The sequence below is a fragment of the Cupressus sempervirens genome, chromosome 3 (genome assembly GCF_028749045.1).
Source record: "Cupressus sempervirens isolate cs-2001-9-10 chromosome 3, ASM2874904v1, whole genome shotgun sequence".
NCBI lineage: Eukaryota > Viridiplantae > Streptophyta > Pinopsida > Cupressales > Cupressaceae > Cupressus > Cupressus sempervirens.
Genome location: NC_143120.1, coordinates 123,321,217 through 123,338,413, shown reverse-complemented (window position 1 = coordinate 123,338,413; position 17,197 = coordinate 123,321,217). Strand labels below are relative to the sequence as shown.

General features: G+C 35.7%; 1 protein-coding gene across 2 annotated transcripts in view; it reads right to left on the bottom strand.

Moving 5' to 3' along the window:
• Nucleotides 1-365: 365 nt before the first annotated feature.
• The window catches only part of LOC149565088 (uncharacterized), a 34,215-nt gene continuing 17,383 nt past the window's right edge, over nt 366-17,197 (bottom strand). For both annotated transcript variants that reach the window (XM_089818636.1, XM_089818637.1), the window contains exon 10: nt 366-2,042. In XM_089818636.1, coding sequence (XP_089674762.1) covers nt 1,365-2,042 — 678 coding nt within the window. In that variant the 3' untranslated portion in view covers nt 366-1,364. The remainder of the gene's footprint in view (nt 2,043-17,197) is intronic.

Below are 17,197 nucleotides of genomic sequence, written 5' to 3'. Positions count from 1 at the left end.
GAAAAAATTCGGGTTGTAATGACAGCATTAATCTTACGGGTTTGCAGGGAAAACTCAAAATCGCCTACACATCATAAGCTGCCACGCTTAAATGCATTGCACTACATTGCTTTTTTGTGCAATATATAAATAAAGGAATAGGTCACCATTCGATTAGTCTAGAATTTTATTTTCACTATCGCGTGAAGGCAGGGATAAGCTCAAAGTTCTAATTGAACATTTAAATATAATTCTAACCAACATCACAAGCAACTGGATATCAAAAAAAGCTGTAATGATCCATTAGGAAGATAGCTTGTATCATTAATAAAGCATCAAACAAGTTTTCTATACATCATAAACAAGGTAGTAATTTAAAAAAATGCTATCCAAAAAAGAATCATGTCAGATCACTTATTCATTATTCAATTTCCTTGCCTGCCAGGCGATTATTTACTCTTCTGAAAAGACTAGTAAAGAATTGAGAAGCGAGTTACTTATGCTGCTCATTCGACATACTACGAAGGTATCACCTGAAAACAAATGATCCTGACACAGGTTTCCCATTATGTCAACTACAGGCATCTGCTCACTGCCTCTTCAAACTCCAGAAATAATTTACAAAGGCTGGTTAACTTCACTCAGTATGTGAAAACAAATGTTTCACGAGTATAATTTAGAATATACAGAAACTTCCACATGGTCACTAGCATTATCCCTAGTGAGGTAAAGCTTCAACCTCACTGCCTTTACCTTCAATGAGGTGGCATACAATCAAATGTGGTACATGCTTGCAAATATTGCAAACATGGAAGAACTTAGACTTGAATACAATATATTGCAGTTGCTGGAAATTATTACAGGGTCTGCATGGTATGTCTGCTTCCGTACAAGTTGTTAGGCTGTAAAGGTAAAAACATGTCTAGAGCTGATACCCAGGGGCAACAGTAAAGAACGTCATCCACTCAGGCAACATAAACCGCCACGTGAGAACTTGCTGGCTTTAAACAATAATGCTACAGCTTGCCTACAATCAACTGGAAAAAATATTCTCCATTTTGATGGAAAATACTGGTGTTGAAGACATGCACTACATTCTTAAACATTAAGGAAAGTTCAGTGCTAACATATTCCAATAATATTGTGTTAGGTATGACTGGTCCAGTATCCTGGAAGTCATTTCACCGTAAGATTTTCAAATTTAAAGATTACATAAGCTCCTGCTTTGCAGAGACGAATCACATCACAAGGCAATCAATAAAAGCTTTTGAGTAATGTGAACCGTGCCTGGTCAAAGACCTTCCAGAGTGCAATGCAATAAAAGATACTGGAAGTTCATTTACCCCAATCAATGCACTCTTCAGGATAATAGTAACATATCAAATCTAGCTGCTTCCCCACCTCCTTTTACGAGCAGGCCTTTCTTGTTTAACCTCATCAGTTTCATTTTCTAAAAGAATTTCATTCTCAGCCTTTTTTTGAGAATCCTTCTCATTTTGAATTGGCTGTTTAAAACGCTCCCTCCGCTTTTCCAGTTTAGCTACTGCCTCACAATGCTGCCTGTTTCCACTTTTATCTGTATCTGCCTGCATACCTTCAGCAACATTTACAGGTTCATCAGAATTAGCCTCTTTGTCCTCTTGATCAGGAACATGCTCCTCTCCATCTTGAGATTGAGGACACTCTTTTCCAGGTTTCTGTTTTGACTCTGGATCAAAACTCAATTCAACCTTAGCTTCCTCTTCCTTTCTAGCTGCAGGATCCTCATTATTTACAGGCATTTTATTGTGTTTTTTTGTATCATTGTCCCATACATTAGCTTCTTCCTTTTCTTTCTGACTAGTCCAACGCTCTAATTTAGACCGGCCTCTCCTTAGCTGTTCATCTTCAGACACACTATCATCAGCAAGTCGTTTCAATTTGGAAATGTTACGATCTGAGCCGTCATGTTCATATATCCTCTTGGAAAAGTCTGAGGGCATTATGCGGTTGTGAGTTCGCCTATCAGCATGACCAGTCCAGACAGTTCCTGATTCCTGATCTTCAGTACTTCTATCGGACGCCTGTATAAGTTCCAAATAGGTTAGAAATCTCATGGGGATCACCCCCGTACATAAACCTAGGTGATTCCAATACAATAATGTCACAGCAAACAGGGGACAAACTTTAGAAGATTAAAAAAAAATGAGAATATGGAAAATCAATCTAGCAACACAATAAAGCCCAATACTATTTTTTGACAAACTTCAAACATTTTCTGGATGATTAAAAAACCTCTCACCAATCTCATCCAGAAGTATAATAAATAAGATCATGGATTGTGGAAATCTATTATCGTTATTCAAGTTATTTTCTGTTATGCAGAAACAGCCATTGGCTACTATAGGAACATATTTTTGAGTGACTATTTCCAAAACAATGCTCTAGGTGTATCCTATCAAATTTCTACAATTGAAATAGATCTTACACACCAAGACTGCTTATCTCATGAATGCCTCCACGTTCCTGTAACATCCAAATGCACAGAACTGTTCTATAGTCTTACCATAGTTTACATGTGCACAGTTGACATAAATTATATTGTTCTATTTCAAACAAAAGAATTACATTTTAGACTTCAAATTCAAATCTTAGAAATAGCTTGTCTTTAATCAAATTTAAATTACACTCAAGGGTTTGGCAAGACAACATAAATCTTTTTTATTCAGTTAAAATTTTATACATATAATAATAAAAGTATCAAAAGCTTCAATTGGAAACTTTACACCTGGAAAAATCAGTCATAATCACAAATGCTATAACCTAAGAGAAAGATGCCATTCAAAAACCAAATGATTAAATCATTTTAAATCTTGCCCAACTGATTTACTTTTTCATCCTTGTAAGGCTGATAGACAGAGGTTGACCAAATTGCTGGATACTCAAAGAAATTTTACACGGTTTTGCTACACATACTCAATAGAACTAAAGACTTCAACATAAGATATGTAAGCTTCAAAGCCCCATACTCTTATTAATAGGTTTTCAAGAGACGCCATAAGGTAAGACATTTCCATTAAACTCCTATAGCAGAGAAGACTGGAAATGCAGTCAGTTACACAGAAATTTGTAAAGTTGGCAAGATCATTAAATTTCTAATATCAGTTGCCAATGAATACTGATGGTTAAAGAGTACTTAAAAACAGCTGTAAAAGTGTAAATTGAGTTCTGGTTTTTAGCTGTACCTCTGGAAAAATCATAGGATTGTTGTTATCATGGTGAAACGGTGGTTGAAGACCTTGGGTTAATTCTGCATCCACCTCAAAGACCTCTAGATTTAATTTGGAAAAAGACAACAAAAGATCTCATTAAGAGAACTGAATACAATTGATTTTACTTCACAAAAGGTGACACAACTTGACAACAGCAGCTCTTGAGAGAATAATTTTGGGAACAGTCTTCTACTGTTTTTAGCATCAACAATACAGATCACATTCCATGAGCTTTTTCTTCACCTCGATAGCAGATTAGAGTGTGAACTGGCTTTGAAAAACATCATGCCTCCAAAAGCATAACTCTACGTTTTCAAGATACATATTATGCAAGTTTAATATTTATATTTAGACACACTTCTCAGATCCCAATGAGAAAAGACACCTAAGAAAGTCGTAAAAACTTTTAAGTATGTAGTACATCCCATCCCAGCATCTAAGACTTCATGATGCCACAATGCACCCAAAAATGGTGCTAATATCTTCTATAATAAAACCAAATTTAGATATGAAAATGATAATTCTTGTTCATTATTCTGATGTCTTATAAAACCATTCTATGCAAGCTACTGAATTCCAACAAACATTTATACAAGTTTAACCAATAAATTATTGAGTTTTAAAGTCTAGGAGATCAGATGAAAATTGCTTTTATGCTAACATCTTCCTTTTCCTTAAGTCGAGTTTTAAAGTCTAGGAGATCAGATGAAAATTGCTTTTATGCTAACATCTTCCTTTTCCTTAAGTCTTATAGTATTTCAAAGTCTGGGAGATCACATGAAAATTGTTTTCAATCAGAAGAAATCTTAGTAAATTATTATTAACTTCATCTAAATAATTGGAAAGCAGCACAAAAGTGTGGTATATAGTCTGCAAGTCCAAACAGGCAACTACTAAATATTTTGAGTCTCTTGTCCAAGTGTTGGGAAACAAGAGTTAAACTATGACACATCCTGGAAACACATCCCACACTTGGAAAAATATATGAAGAGATGAAGAGATGCCAGAAGACTGCAGAAAATCTATTCCTGTGTACGTCTGCTGGAAATTCTAGCAGAAATGTCAAAATATCATGATAATTAAACCGCCTTACAAATTCAACAATGCTGCTACCAGCTTCAGGTGAAATTTGGTGTAGTGCCTTTTTCCATTTGATTTCTGGAAGTCATCCTGATGGCTGCAACCTTGATGCTCTTGCTTTGTGAGTGATCATGTTAGGACTCGTGAATGGTCAACACCCTCATGGTTATTAGATTTGTGTTATAGTATCAGCCGGATGGATTATGCTTATACCTGATTTGTGAGATTATGATGTGTTAGATGGTTTCATTGAGGTTTAAGCCAGTTGAGGTTTAAGCCAGTGGTTTCTTGGATTGATATGGTATCACAATGTGATTTACTTGTTTAATTTATTTTATTTGCTAGATAATTTGCCGTAGTTAAATTTTAATTTAATTGGGTTAAGGAAGCTAATTAGATTATTTTATTTTAATAATCTAATTTATGTCACTTCGCAAAATTGCATAAATTGGCTAGAAAGGGACTATTTCATGGTTTTGGAAGAAATTCCTCAAAACCCTCTTGTGAGAATTCAGAGTTTTACTTGTTGCGGGAGTTTGGCTCGGCAATCACCGCGAGATCAGTCTTGTTGGATTCATATCGAGATTGCTTCGTTATGCCAATGGTTTCATCCGATTCGGCGTTCCCATTATTTTACGGTGGTATTTCTCATTTTTCCCTTTTCACTGCGAGGTAGGGCTTTCAGGTTTTATTGGTTTCACTTCGGGGCTTTCCTAAATGTTAGAGTGGAGAACTAGTGTTTCCCTGCGTTTTTATGCAATTTGACATTTTCAGCATGTGCATTTGGGAGTTTCCCTGCTGTTATGCTGTTCGATTTCTGTGACGTGTCTGGTTCCAATATTTTATCTGAAAAGTGTGACGTAGGTGGATTTAGACCAATGGGTTTTAAATTTTTTATTTTGTCGACTTATTTGACGTTTGATTTTTAGGTGTTTTGGCATCGCCTTGTTTTGCGTGCAACCTCCATTTCTCTGTTTAGTTTAATTAGGAATTGGATCTTGTAGCCATTGCCTTAACAATTAGGATCGTCGAATTGGAATGGTTATAGGACATTCCGGGGTATTTTATTTCCCGATCTTAAGTCATGTCTTGGTATTAATTTTGTGGACTCGTGTCTTTTGCCGGAATTGTTGGATTGTGAATCTAAGCATGTTTTGTGAATTTTATTGGACCCTTGGTCATGTGACCATATCCTAGAGTTGGGATTTCAGTTTTGTGGTCATTTGAGAAGTTTGAATTTTGAGCTTTTATTCTTGCCTCATTTTGTGTGCCACCCTTATTTTGTTGGGATTTTGGTAGCATTTATCTTAATAGTGGAAGTGGATCATAGTCGATATTTCCTTTCATATTATGCTTTCACTTCATTAACATTGGGATTCGTGTAGAATCCATACTCCCAAATTTAGGCCGATTGAGTAAGTTCATGATACTTAGTGATTTATTGCACTATCGAGATTCGTGTCAAATCTGTACTCCTAGATATAGGCTGGTTGAGTGAGCTTGTTATAGTTGTTTCATTATTGCATTTCTCATATCCAACCCTTGCATTGGTATTATGTAATTACATTCGTGAAGTTGGTTGTACCCACACATAAGCACATGCGTGTGCGTATGACGAGATCTTATGGGACCCGAACTCCCGCATTTAGGCTGGTTGAGGGGTTTTTCATTTGGGGTTTGGATTGGGAACTTGCATTGCTTATGGGCACTCATCGTGTAATGAGCATGGGTACGTAGGGTAGACACATGGAGTGGCTTCTCTCATGTACCCCGGCCCAAAAGTGCCCGACCAGGCAACATTAAGAGGTTCTAATAAGTGACAACCAAATTAACTAATGGGATAATAAAACTTAAAGATAAGTGAACACATGTACATTCAACGAGCATTCCAAGGGATTCTGTGCAAGGGTGTAGTGTTGGGCCTCCTATGGGAGTGTGTTACCACACTAAGTGTTGGGCCTCTTATGGAAGCCTATTACCGCACCAAGTATTGGGCCTCTTGCGGAACCATGTTACCACGAACCTATAGCTTGGGCTTTCCGATACCAGGCACTTACACTCCACTAGAGTCCCTACATAGTTATCCTATAGTGGGTCTAACCCTATAGTGGGTCTAACCAGTGACCTGATGTATTGCATTATCTTCATGATCATATAGATGTTGGTATCATACTTGATTGCCCTGTGTGTTAGCCATGGGTGATTGTCTTATGTGATTGTGGTCGAGTCATTATCTCCATCAATACGGCAGGAGTGGGTCCGTGGGTACCACATGGTTGGGAGGTGTAACAACCTACACCACTGCTAGGGACCGATGTACAAAGATGGTCTACTTCCTATTTGAGGCTGGAGCTTGATGTTCACTTGGTACTTCGGTATATCCAGAGTATGTTTCCTTTTGATTTATGTTTCACCTTGGATGCATTGATATCATGTTTTAGATGATGTTTAGTATGTTTACTTGATGCATTCCTTATCATGATGTTATATCTTATTGCTTAGATGATGTTTCTTACTACTGCTATGGATTAGCAATGCTATTGTTAGATCAGCATGTTAGATGTAATTGTTCATGTGATGTTATTTATGGTTTTTGGTAAGAAAGATCTCATATTACAAGACCAATGATCTTGTTGGCAAGTTAAGATTTCATGCTCAAGGGTATGGTTAGGACCCTTGAGGTCTCATGATGCCATTATGGTAGGGAGGAAACAAACATGCTTGTTTTAATTCAGTTGAATCTTATGCTTGTTCGTTTCTTTCCTTGCGATGTTGCTTATGTACATGCGTTACTTAGAGGATGTTGTTTATCATGGATTAGCTATGTTCCTCGGGGACGCATCCCCCCAAAAAAGCTAGCATTATAATGTTATGTGAGGTTATGTGAGGTATGTTGATCCTCCCTATGCTTCTTAATGTTCTCGAATGTTTTCTCCTTGCATTTGGTGGTTCTAATACTTCCTGGTGTGGCAATTTCATCTTTCCATGCATTTTTAGGTGGTCGTCTTTTTGATGTCACATGGGAGAGTGATGTCTTGCACAATAGTGTAATATCTCACATGATAGAAGCAATCCATCGCCTAACAAAGCAAAGTCTCGCACGAACCCTTGTTGCCTCGTACGAGCCTCGAAAGGCATCTCGCCTGGCTTGTGGGGAATACTTGCTTAGGCATCCATCCTGACTCGCACGAGCTTTCAAGTTGCTTTGTCGCATGGCAAACAATGACAATTTTCACGCACTTCGAGAAGATGCAATTTGTTATTTTAGATACCCTTTTGGGAGTTTTCTCTCACTAGACCTTGACAATTTCCTTATTGGATGTTCGGGTTGTAAATGTGATGATGCTCCTTCATTACAGTGTTTTAGCTTGGTAAATGAACTTGAATTAATTAACCACATAGGAACTTCAAATTTCAAATTAAAAATGAACCCCAGTTATAATGTTAGATTATATCTTGAGATGAACCTCGTATGATTAATTCATGTAGATGAATGAATGTTTTAGTAAGAGACGAACACTTGGGGATCTTTGGTTGGCTGGTAAATTAAGTCTTCTTTTGCAATCCCTTTTATGTTTGTTGTTGCATGTATCAAGGCTTTTTTTTTTTTTTTCTATTTGTCTTTGTTTATCCTTATTTCCAAGGATCTCCGAGCGGGGCATTACATTTGGCTAGCCAATGCACCGCTGACTTTTCAAAAAGAAAAAGAAAAATATTATTTTCAACTTCTTTGACAAGTTAATTTTTAACTTAAATTACAATATTCTCATCCAAGACAAAATAAGAAAAAGTACTTGTATCTTGTAGTGAAAATCTTTACAATTCCTCTAGCTTTAGAACATGTCAATAGTAATTCAACAGTATGTTGAAGTCATTCTTAATTGATCCTCCAAATTAAGCAACACATAAATCACTCTTGTCATAGCAAAGCTTTGTAGGTCAATTTTAGCAGGTATAAAAACCCTGATCAATCTCACCAATAAAGATCAATTCATTTAGTAAGAAACACGAGGAAAAGTATTACACAGATAAAAGGTAAAAAATATTGGATAGATTAATGAATGGGCAAGATGCTCAATTTTAGTTTACAAAGATTATGTCTCTATTATGAAACAATCATTGTTACTAGAAACACTCTAATAACAGAAGAAAAAATGAATAATAGAAACATTTTAATATTTACAAGAGACAAATTACTAGCCATTAAAAATGTATTAAATAATATATTTGGGGATTATTCTAATACCCTCCCCTTAATGGGTCAATTTGTCAACTACACCAAGGAACCCTCTAAACAAATTAATCTGGAAAGAGTGACCTGGTGAGAATATCAACAGTCTAGTCTACTATAGGAACATACTGCAAATCCAAAAATCCATCTTCAACTAATTGTTGGATGAAGACCATGAATGTCAATATGCTTGGTTCGCTCATGAAAGGCTAGAATTTTGGCAGGTTTGACCACCCCTTGATTGTCGCAGAAGAGAGGCAAATGCCTACATGATCATATTGATGTCAAAAAGCATCCAGCGAAGCCAAACTACCTCACAACCTACTTAGATTGTTCCCCAATATTCAACTCTCGTTGAGGAAAGAGATACTACATGTTGCTTCTTACTAGTCCAAGTGATAGCAATTGTGACCAAACTAAAGACATAATCAGAAGTGGCTTTTTGTCATCAGCGGACCCTCCTCGTTCTGAGTTTGTGTAACAGATAAATCAAGGATCTTTGGTTCATCCATACACGATACTACAGGATATGAAGTAGGAGCTATCATGAAGGAGATATGTAACTCATTGCGAAGCTGAGATCAAGCCAAGTGGTGTTGAGATAGATCAAACTGTCCACTAGATGCCTACATGCGGATTCAATCTAAACAGGAAAACCAAATTTTGCTAACTTTTGACCTAAGTCACAAGGTTTGAGTTCGAGTTCGGATTCGATGATCATGAAGTTGGTCAAAAAATTGAAAAAAATTCGACATAAAATTCGCCCTAGATAATTTTTAAATAAATAAAATATATAAGTAATTATAATAAATTAATTAATAATAATTGATGAACATACCAAATATTAATATTTTACTGATATAAAACATAACTAAAATCTATATTTATATATATAAGTAATTATAATATATAAAATTATAATAATAGATAAACATATAAAGTATTAATATTTTTTATTAATAAAAAATATATATATATATAAATTAAAAATTAACGAGTTTTTAATAATAATAAAAAATACAAATATTTTGCTACTTATAAAGAAATAAAAATTACATCCATTATAATAATATCATAAACCATATTATAAACATAATAATAAACCACCGATGCCTAAAAGTGAAATAGTTGTTTTAAAAATATCCATCGGGGCTTGTTAACTGTCGAGAACCTGCATAAAATATTCGTGGAAGCCCCATGAAGGCTGACTACAAATGTAGATGACTGCAAATTAAACGGAACCGGTGCGTGAACCATCAAAGTCAACGTCAATTGTTGGTGAATATAGAGAAGCTCTTTCCTATTCCTGGGCAAATTGCTGTGAACCTCTTTCCTGTTCGCGCATCGGCTTAAACCCTCACGTCGGCTGAATTTGTTAGTGAATTTAATCGAACTTTTTTTAACCCTTGAATATTCGATGAATTTCGAACTTCATCTTTGAAGTTTTCCGAACCTTGTGACATAGCTTTAGACCAAACACCATAGGTGTAGATTGCAGATTTGCAATCCTACATTAGAAATTTGTCAAGTAGACCCTATGACTACTACCAAAACTTGATACCTAGACAATACTACAGAAGCCCAAGGTCGGTCATATCAAAAAACTAGCATAAATTTTGTTTGATTTCTCGAATCAAGGATGTCGAACTACCAACAATGATCAAATCAACATAAATAATTGTGATGATGATGTCAATGGTATAAGTCTTGACATAAAGATTTGAATCACAAGGACTCATCTGGAAACTCTTATTTGTAATGCAGTAATCAATTTTCATGAACCGCTTCCAAGGAGCATCTATAGACTAAAGATAAAGATGTCATGTGACTACTAACAAACCTCGATAGCTAGACAATACTTCAGAAGCCCAAGGTCGGTCATGTCAAAAGACGGGCATAAACTATGTTTGATTTTTTGAACCAAGGATGTCGAACTACCGATGATGATCAAATCATCAACATAAATAGTTGTAGTCTCACAAAGATTTGAATCACACGGACTCCTTTGGAAACTCTAATCTGTAATGCAGTTATCAATTTCAAATACCGTATCTAAGGAGCCTATTTGACACCACATAATGCTTTCACCAATTTGAGTACCTAGTGTTATTTACCGGCAATCTTGAATCCAAAAGGTTGCATCATGTACACCTCTTCCTATAAATCACCATTTATGAAGGCACTTTGACATCCAGTTGATGGACCTTCCAAGCAAACTAAGTTGTCATGACTAGGACTAATCCGGCGGCACTCAACTTTGTTGTTGCAGCGAAGGTTTCCTCATTATCAATCCCTTCACACTGAAAAACCCTAAAGCAAGAAGGCAGTCAATTGCAAAATCAATTGCATCTACTAGGTTTCTTTCCTAAAGGAAGATCTAAGCAAACCCAAGTGTTATTTTTCAACGAACTATGATGATCAATTTTCATAGCTTCTTCTCACTCAAGAATCCATTTCGCCTTTGTGTATGTTTGAGGTTCCCACACTATGTATGTTGGCAATGAGAAAAAAAATTATAAAATCCAAAGGTTTACCCTTTTCCAAGTAGTTATTGCCTCGATGAGCTCATCATCAGGAAGATCATGAATCACAAGCAAGGTCCTAAAAATCACCAGTCAACAAGTTTGAATAGATCATGAACCTCAAAGACCCAAAGCAACAGTAGACTATGTCTCCTAGTCAATGATACTAAACTAATGCGAATTTAAGGTCACATCTAGCTGAGGGGAATGCCTTAGAATTTGACTAAACGAGAGAAGGTTGAGTTCCCTTCCTGGAACCAAATACACATCAAGCAAAATCATTTTCCTTCCTCTAGACTAAATCTGTATTTTGCCTTTATCAACTACTCTTCCATTCCAAAAATAATTGAATCTAGGAATGTCAAAAAATCTTTGAACCAATACCAACAATGAGTGAAGTGGAGGGGGCACTTGAATCAATATACCAAGCAAAGGATTTTACATAATCTGTAGGTTTTGTAGCCATGAAGGCGTAAAAGGAAAACTCTTCCTGCTCAGTGTGCTCTACAGCATGCGTATGAGCCTATGTCCTTATGAACAAATTTTGCTAAAAAAGCTTGTGTGTTTGAATATAAACCAGCACCACTATCGAATTGTTGTTTCCAGCGATCTTGTTGTAGAAGCATTCTACACATCGAAAAACAAAACACCAGAATGAGTGAAAGCAATGTTGAGAGTTTCAACAAAGTGCTCATAAGAAGACCGTAGACTCTTCAGGGTGATCACCACCATGTCTTATTCTTCCATTTTGCATCCAATGGCTACCAATTGATCGCGAATGTCTTCAATTTTAATGAGATGATCTTGCAGTGATAGTTGTTTGTCCATCATGATCGTGAAAAGCATGTTCTTCAGGAAGAATACACGCACACAATTCGCAAGCAAATCTTTGAGATGAATCCGAGATTCAGCAGTTGTTTTGCTGGACGGAACTTGTAGTAAAGTTTGATGAGATTAACAACTTTTTGATTTTGCTCATAAAATTTATCCTACTGTCTGCTTTCTTTCTTGAGATAATTAGACTTGCCCAAAACAATTTTGTCAGACACATCTGTATACAAAAATCATCATTATACACTGCTTCCAAGTATCATAGTTTCTCGTTGAGTTTCTGAATCCCCTCAAGCAGAATATTCATCAGAAATGCCACTTGTAGAAACCTGAGGTCGAAGGTAGACTTGCCCAAATCAATTTTGTCAGACACATCTGTATTCAAAAATCATCATTATACGCTGCTTCCAAGTATTATAGTTTGTCATTGAATTTCTGAATCCCCTCAACCAGAATATTCATCAGAGATGCCACTGTACAAACCTGAGGTCAAAGGTGGTTGACCAAATGGTGGCACAAATATTGAGATAAAGTATTTAAACACATAAAAATCATGTTTTGAATAAGACATAAAAAACAAGAACTGTTTTCAAGTCTGAACAGCAGAATTTTTGGCATAGATCCCAAGGCGCAATATTTGGAACACCTCAAAAATTTTGAGACACCCAGTAAAGCTCTCTAAAAACCCCCAAAAAATATGCAGCCAAATATTTATTTTGACAAAATTCGAGGGTGTTGGCAAATAAATTTTTAACCATCAATTTTGAAGGTCGGTAGAATTTCAAAGAACCCTAGCAGAAGGACAAAATTGAAAACAAAAATTATTTTTGAGCAGATTCAGACCCAGAGAGGCAGAAACAACCACAGAAAGTAGTCAAAAGTTGCAGAAAAGCAAAGAGAAAAACATGAGCAATGTGATGAGCCTGTTAATGGTGTTGTTGGGTTGGAAAAGCCTGTCAAGCAGAGGATATGCAGGTAAAAAAAGCACTTTATCAGAAGTCACGGCACTAAAGAATAATGGCGACAACCAAGTAAAACGGGATAGGATTCTTAAGAAAACCCACAAACTGCAGAAAAGCCACCCTGAAATACAGGAAATACAACCATGAACAGTGGTTCAAGATAAAGAAACACAAGAAACAAAGCCTGCAAAAACAAACACAAAAATGGTCAAAAAATCAGTTAGGAGTTGGAGACAAGGGTGAAAACAACTCTCATGAATTTTTGCAGCATAAAAACATGATTCAGATTCACAATATCCCTTGAAAAGATCCACAAATAAACCTAGCCATGAAGATTCAGGAGTTGCAGATTAACAGAAAAGAAATTGGATAGATTAATGAATGAGCAAGACACTCATATATATTTTACAAAGACAATGTTTCTATTACGAAACAATCATTGTTATTAGAAACATTCTAATAACGAAAGAAAAGAAGAATATTAGAAACATTCTAATATTATCAGGATACACAATATTGACAATTAAAAGAAGAATAAATACAATATTCGGATATACTGTTCCAATAGAAAGGCCACCATACTTCAGGACATGACCAAGATGATGGCTTATAACCCTGCAACTTCACTTCTAGAATGTGGCACAAGGGGTTGTCATAATGCAAACAGAGAGCCTTTCATAATGTAAGCAGAGAGAAAGTAGCCGGAGAATATATCTATAACAAAAATACATTCTATGTTACCCATGCTTTAAAAATAATCAAGTGGCATATTTTGAAGAGCGGTGCTTAATTTTTCAAACTAATAATCAAAGTTGTCCAAGAAAATATTGAAAGGGCAGTTGAAAAAAGAAGGTAAGCAAAGTTACCAGGTTCCAATATTGCTTAGCATTTATATAAGAATAGAAATGATTATTTTGCAGAATCAGATGACTATGTTACAAGCACTATCTTGGATTAAACCAGGTCAGAGATAAGAGATACTATTTCAGCATACTAAGATCAGCGAAGTATTGGGCCTATGCACCTCTATCCAAAGCACATACTTAAAGGGTTTCGTGTGGCTGAGCTAAAATACTGAAGTCTTCAGATATGTTTTGGAAATTATTTCTTGTTTGAATATGCCAAAGATGCAAACAATAGCAGTCAACTCAAATTAGGACAAACCCCCTAACCTTGTTCTATAAATTCCCAGCAAAGCTGGCATAATTCTGATATAATTTTACATAGCAGCCAACTCAAATTAGGACAAACCCCCTAACCTTGTTCTATAAATTCCCAGCAAAGCTGGCATAATTCTGATATAATTTTACATAGCAGCCAACTCAAATTAGGACAAACCCCCTAACCTTGTTCTATAAATTCCCAGCAAAGCTGGCATAATTCTGATATAATTTTGCATATTAGGATTTAAGTTGTTTTGTATACCACTCAGGCTGCAGGCTACTCATTTTCATCTATCTGGTGGTAATCCCATCAGCATCGTCTCAGAACATCACTTTGACATGCCTTTGACACGAGTCCTGAACAGATTTTCTGTATTTATATTAGCTCTCGCATAGAAGTAGACAGCAAAAATAAACCAGAAAAAGCCAACACTCAATGAACCAGCCAGATCTGGACATCACAGTTTAAACTTGCCCCTCCAATGACATTCAGAAGCTCCTAATTCAGATCTGTATCAAGCTCCATGCAACTGTTACCACTGGAGTATAACGTGATATAGTCAGCAGCAGTGACCTGTTGTAGGTGATCACCCTCCGAGCACCCATCTCCACTCATAGTGTATGCAGCAAAAATGTTCTACAAAACCTGGCCACAGTCCTTATCAGGTCAATGCAGTCTCAGACGTTAGTTGTGAGCTGTCTCTATTCAGGGTGTTCATTGTAAAAAGCAACATTATTTTGAAATCAAGATAGATTTCCAGTTGCATGCTGATCATCTATGTCAATCTGAATTGAATAATGTCATTAAACACTGTAGTTATTTTGCAGTACATGAAGGGTTTAAGTGTTATTCAGCACTCGGTATATTTTGCTTGTTTGTTGTTGAGCTCAGAAATATCCCAATTATAGTAAAAAGGGCAAAGAAAACACACACACACATATATATTTAATATTATTTTGAGCATTATATGAATACTATTATTGATCAAGGATTAGTATCTACTAGTATTATACCATTTGTATACACATAGATGCATGTTTTGGTAAGATGTGTAGCGAGCCCTTTAGACAAGGTTGACCATGGAGGGCACTTCAATTGCAACTCACTTATAGTAACCTTTTTGAGACCCATTGAAAATAACTCGATCCAAGGATCTTAGTACTACTTACTTTTCTTGATAATTATCAACTTCGATCTCTTTTCCCCATGGTAAGGATAAGGTTCTTGAAAAAAAAGTTTTGGATTTCTCCTTTCCTTATAAGACAATCTCAACAATCTCATCTTACACTCATCATTTTTAGAATTGATTATGATAAGGCATATGTCAATAATAATTTCAAAGGTTAATTAAAATCATTTGGTATTGAACTTGAGCAATCCATTCCCAATACATCTACACAAGATGGTGCAGTGGAAAGGAAGCATAGAATAAATGATCAACATACCCTTAATGTTGATTTATTTTATGATGCATTTGATCAATTCATTTTGGAAGGATATAATAATTTAGATCTAGTGAAGACCCCAATGATGGGTGTAGACAACTAAAAATGGTCATCGCCCCTCTCAACCCTTTTTAGTCGTTTTTTGAGTCCTTAGTTGATTTTGGCCAATTTTATCATTTTTGTCGTTTTGAGTCATTCAATTATTTTGGATTATTGTGATTTACCTGTTATAAACTTATATGGCATCCTTATACTTGAGAGTTACTTTGTAGCTCTATCTCACCTCTATATAACTCTATCTCACCTCTATATATTTAGGGTGCCTCTAAAATTTCTTCTATGGAAGCATTTCTATGCTAAGCTTGCTCTCTATTTCTCTCATTGTACTTTTTTAGAATTCATGCCATTTAAATAATCATGGGGTATTTTTTGCTTTTCCCCCTTACAAATCTTGTGTTTCCTCCTTGGATTTTGGTTTGGTTGCTCTCGGTTTTGGCTTTTCAGATTTATAGTAATATTCTACCTTCAAACAATTGCTTTTTGATGAGTACTTTTCTGGTCCTTTAGGTTATTTTCCTTTTCACAAATCATGCAATATTTGTGACCAGATTGTATGGGCCAGGACTCTTGACTCGCACAGGGGGAAAATTGCTGATTTATTTGTTCACGGTGAACAGCTATAACATAAATAGTTCCACATAAAATATTTGAGGAAAAACTTATCTTCACACACTGGTACCTAACAAGTTTCATACTAGGTAACAGGTCCTATTCACACTTGCATTCTTAAGCACTTAGATCATTTAGATTTTTATATTTTGAGAATCATAATGTAAGACCAAGAAGCCTGACATGATCTTTGTGTGTCCTGGGTTTCATCCTTAACTTTACATCAATGGTTTCCTTATTGTATATTCATATTGTTCCAATTTCAATTTTATAACTCTCCAGTTTGAAAACTTTTCAGTGGCTTCTCATAAGTGAGAGGGCACTTCAGTCTCTGATGATACTTGGCTCATGTGGCATTGATAAACAACCCTTTCACAAAGTAGTAATTATTGCTTCAGAAAGACACACAGTAGTTATTGCTTCAGAGACACACAGTAGTTATTGCTTCAGACACACAGACTGATAGTTAGATGACATCTGAAATATTTTTCTACAACAATATTCCATAGCAGCTAGCTCCATTGCCAAAAATGATTACACCTGGCAGAAAAATTGTAAATTACCAATATCAATATCAAAGCTAATGAGAAGTAACATTTGAGCTATTTTAAATTGTCACCCATTAATTTGTTAAAAGCACCAAGTCAATCTTAATAAGTGACGGCTAATTATCTCAAAATGGGATAACATCTGAGCTGAACCAGCACCTAAGTAAGATTGATAATTGGATTTTAAATAGATTAAAGTCTTGCTAGCAAAACCAAGATAGATTGATAATTGGATTTTAAAGAGATTAAAGTCTTGTTAGCAAAAATAAGATCTGAGAACAAATATCCTATATTAAGAAGGCAATACAAGATATTAATCAGGTTGCATTACTCTTTAGCTACCACCAGGAACACAGTACAAACTATACAAGTTGACTCGTGTTTGAAATTGTAGTGAAAAATGTATTAAATCCAGATCATGTTCCAGAAAACGACACCAATTTACCAAAAGTTGCACGAGAAGAACTACAATTGCTTTGTCCCAAAGCTGAGTGTTGAGTAAACATTTTTTAATT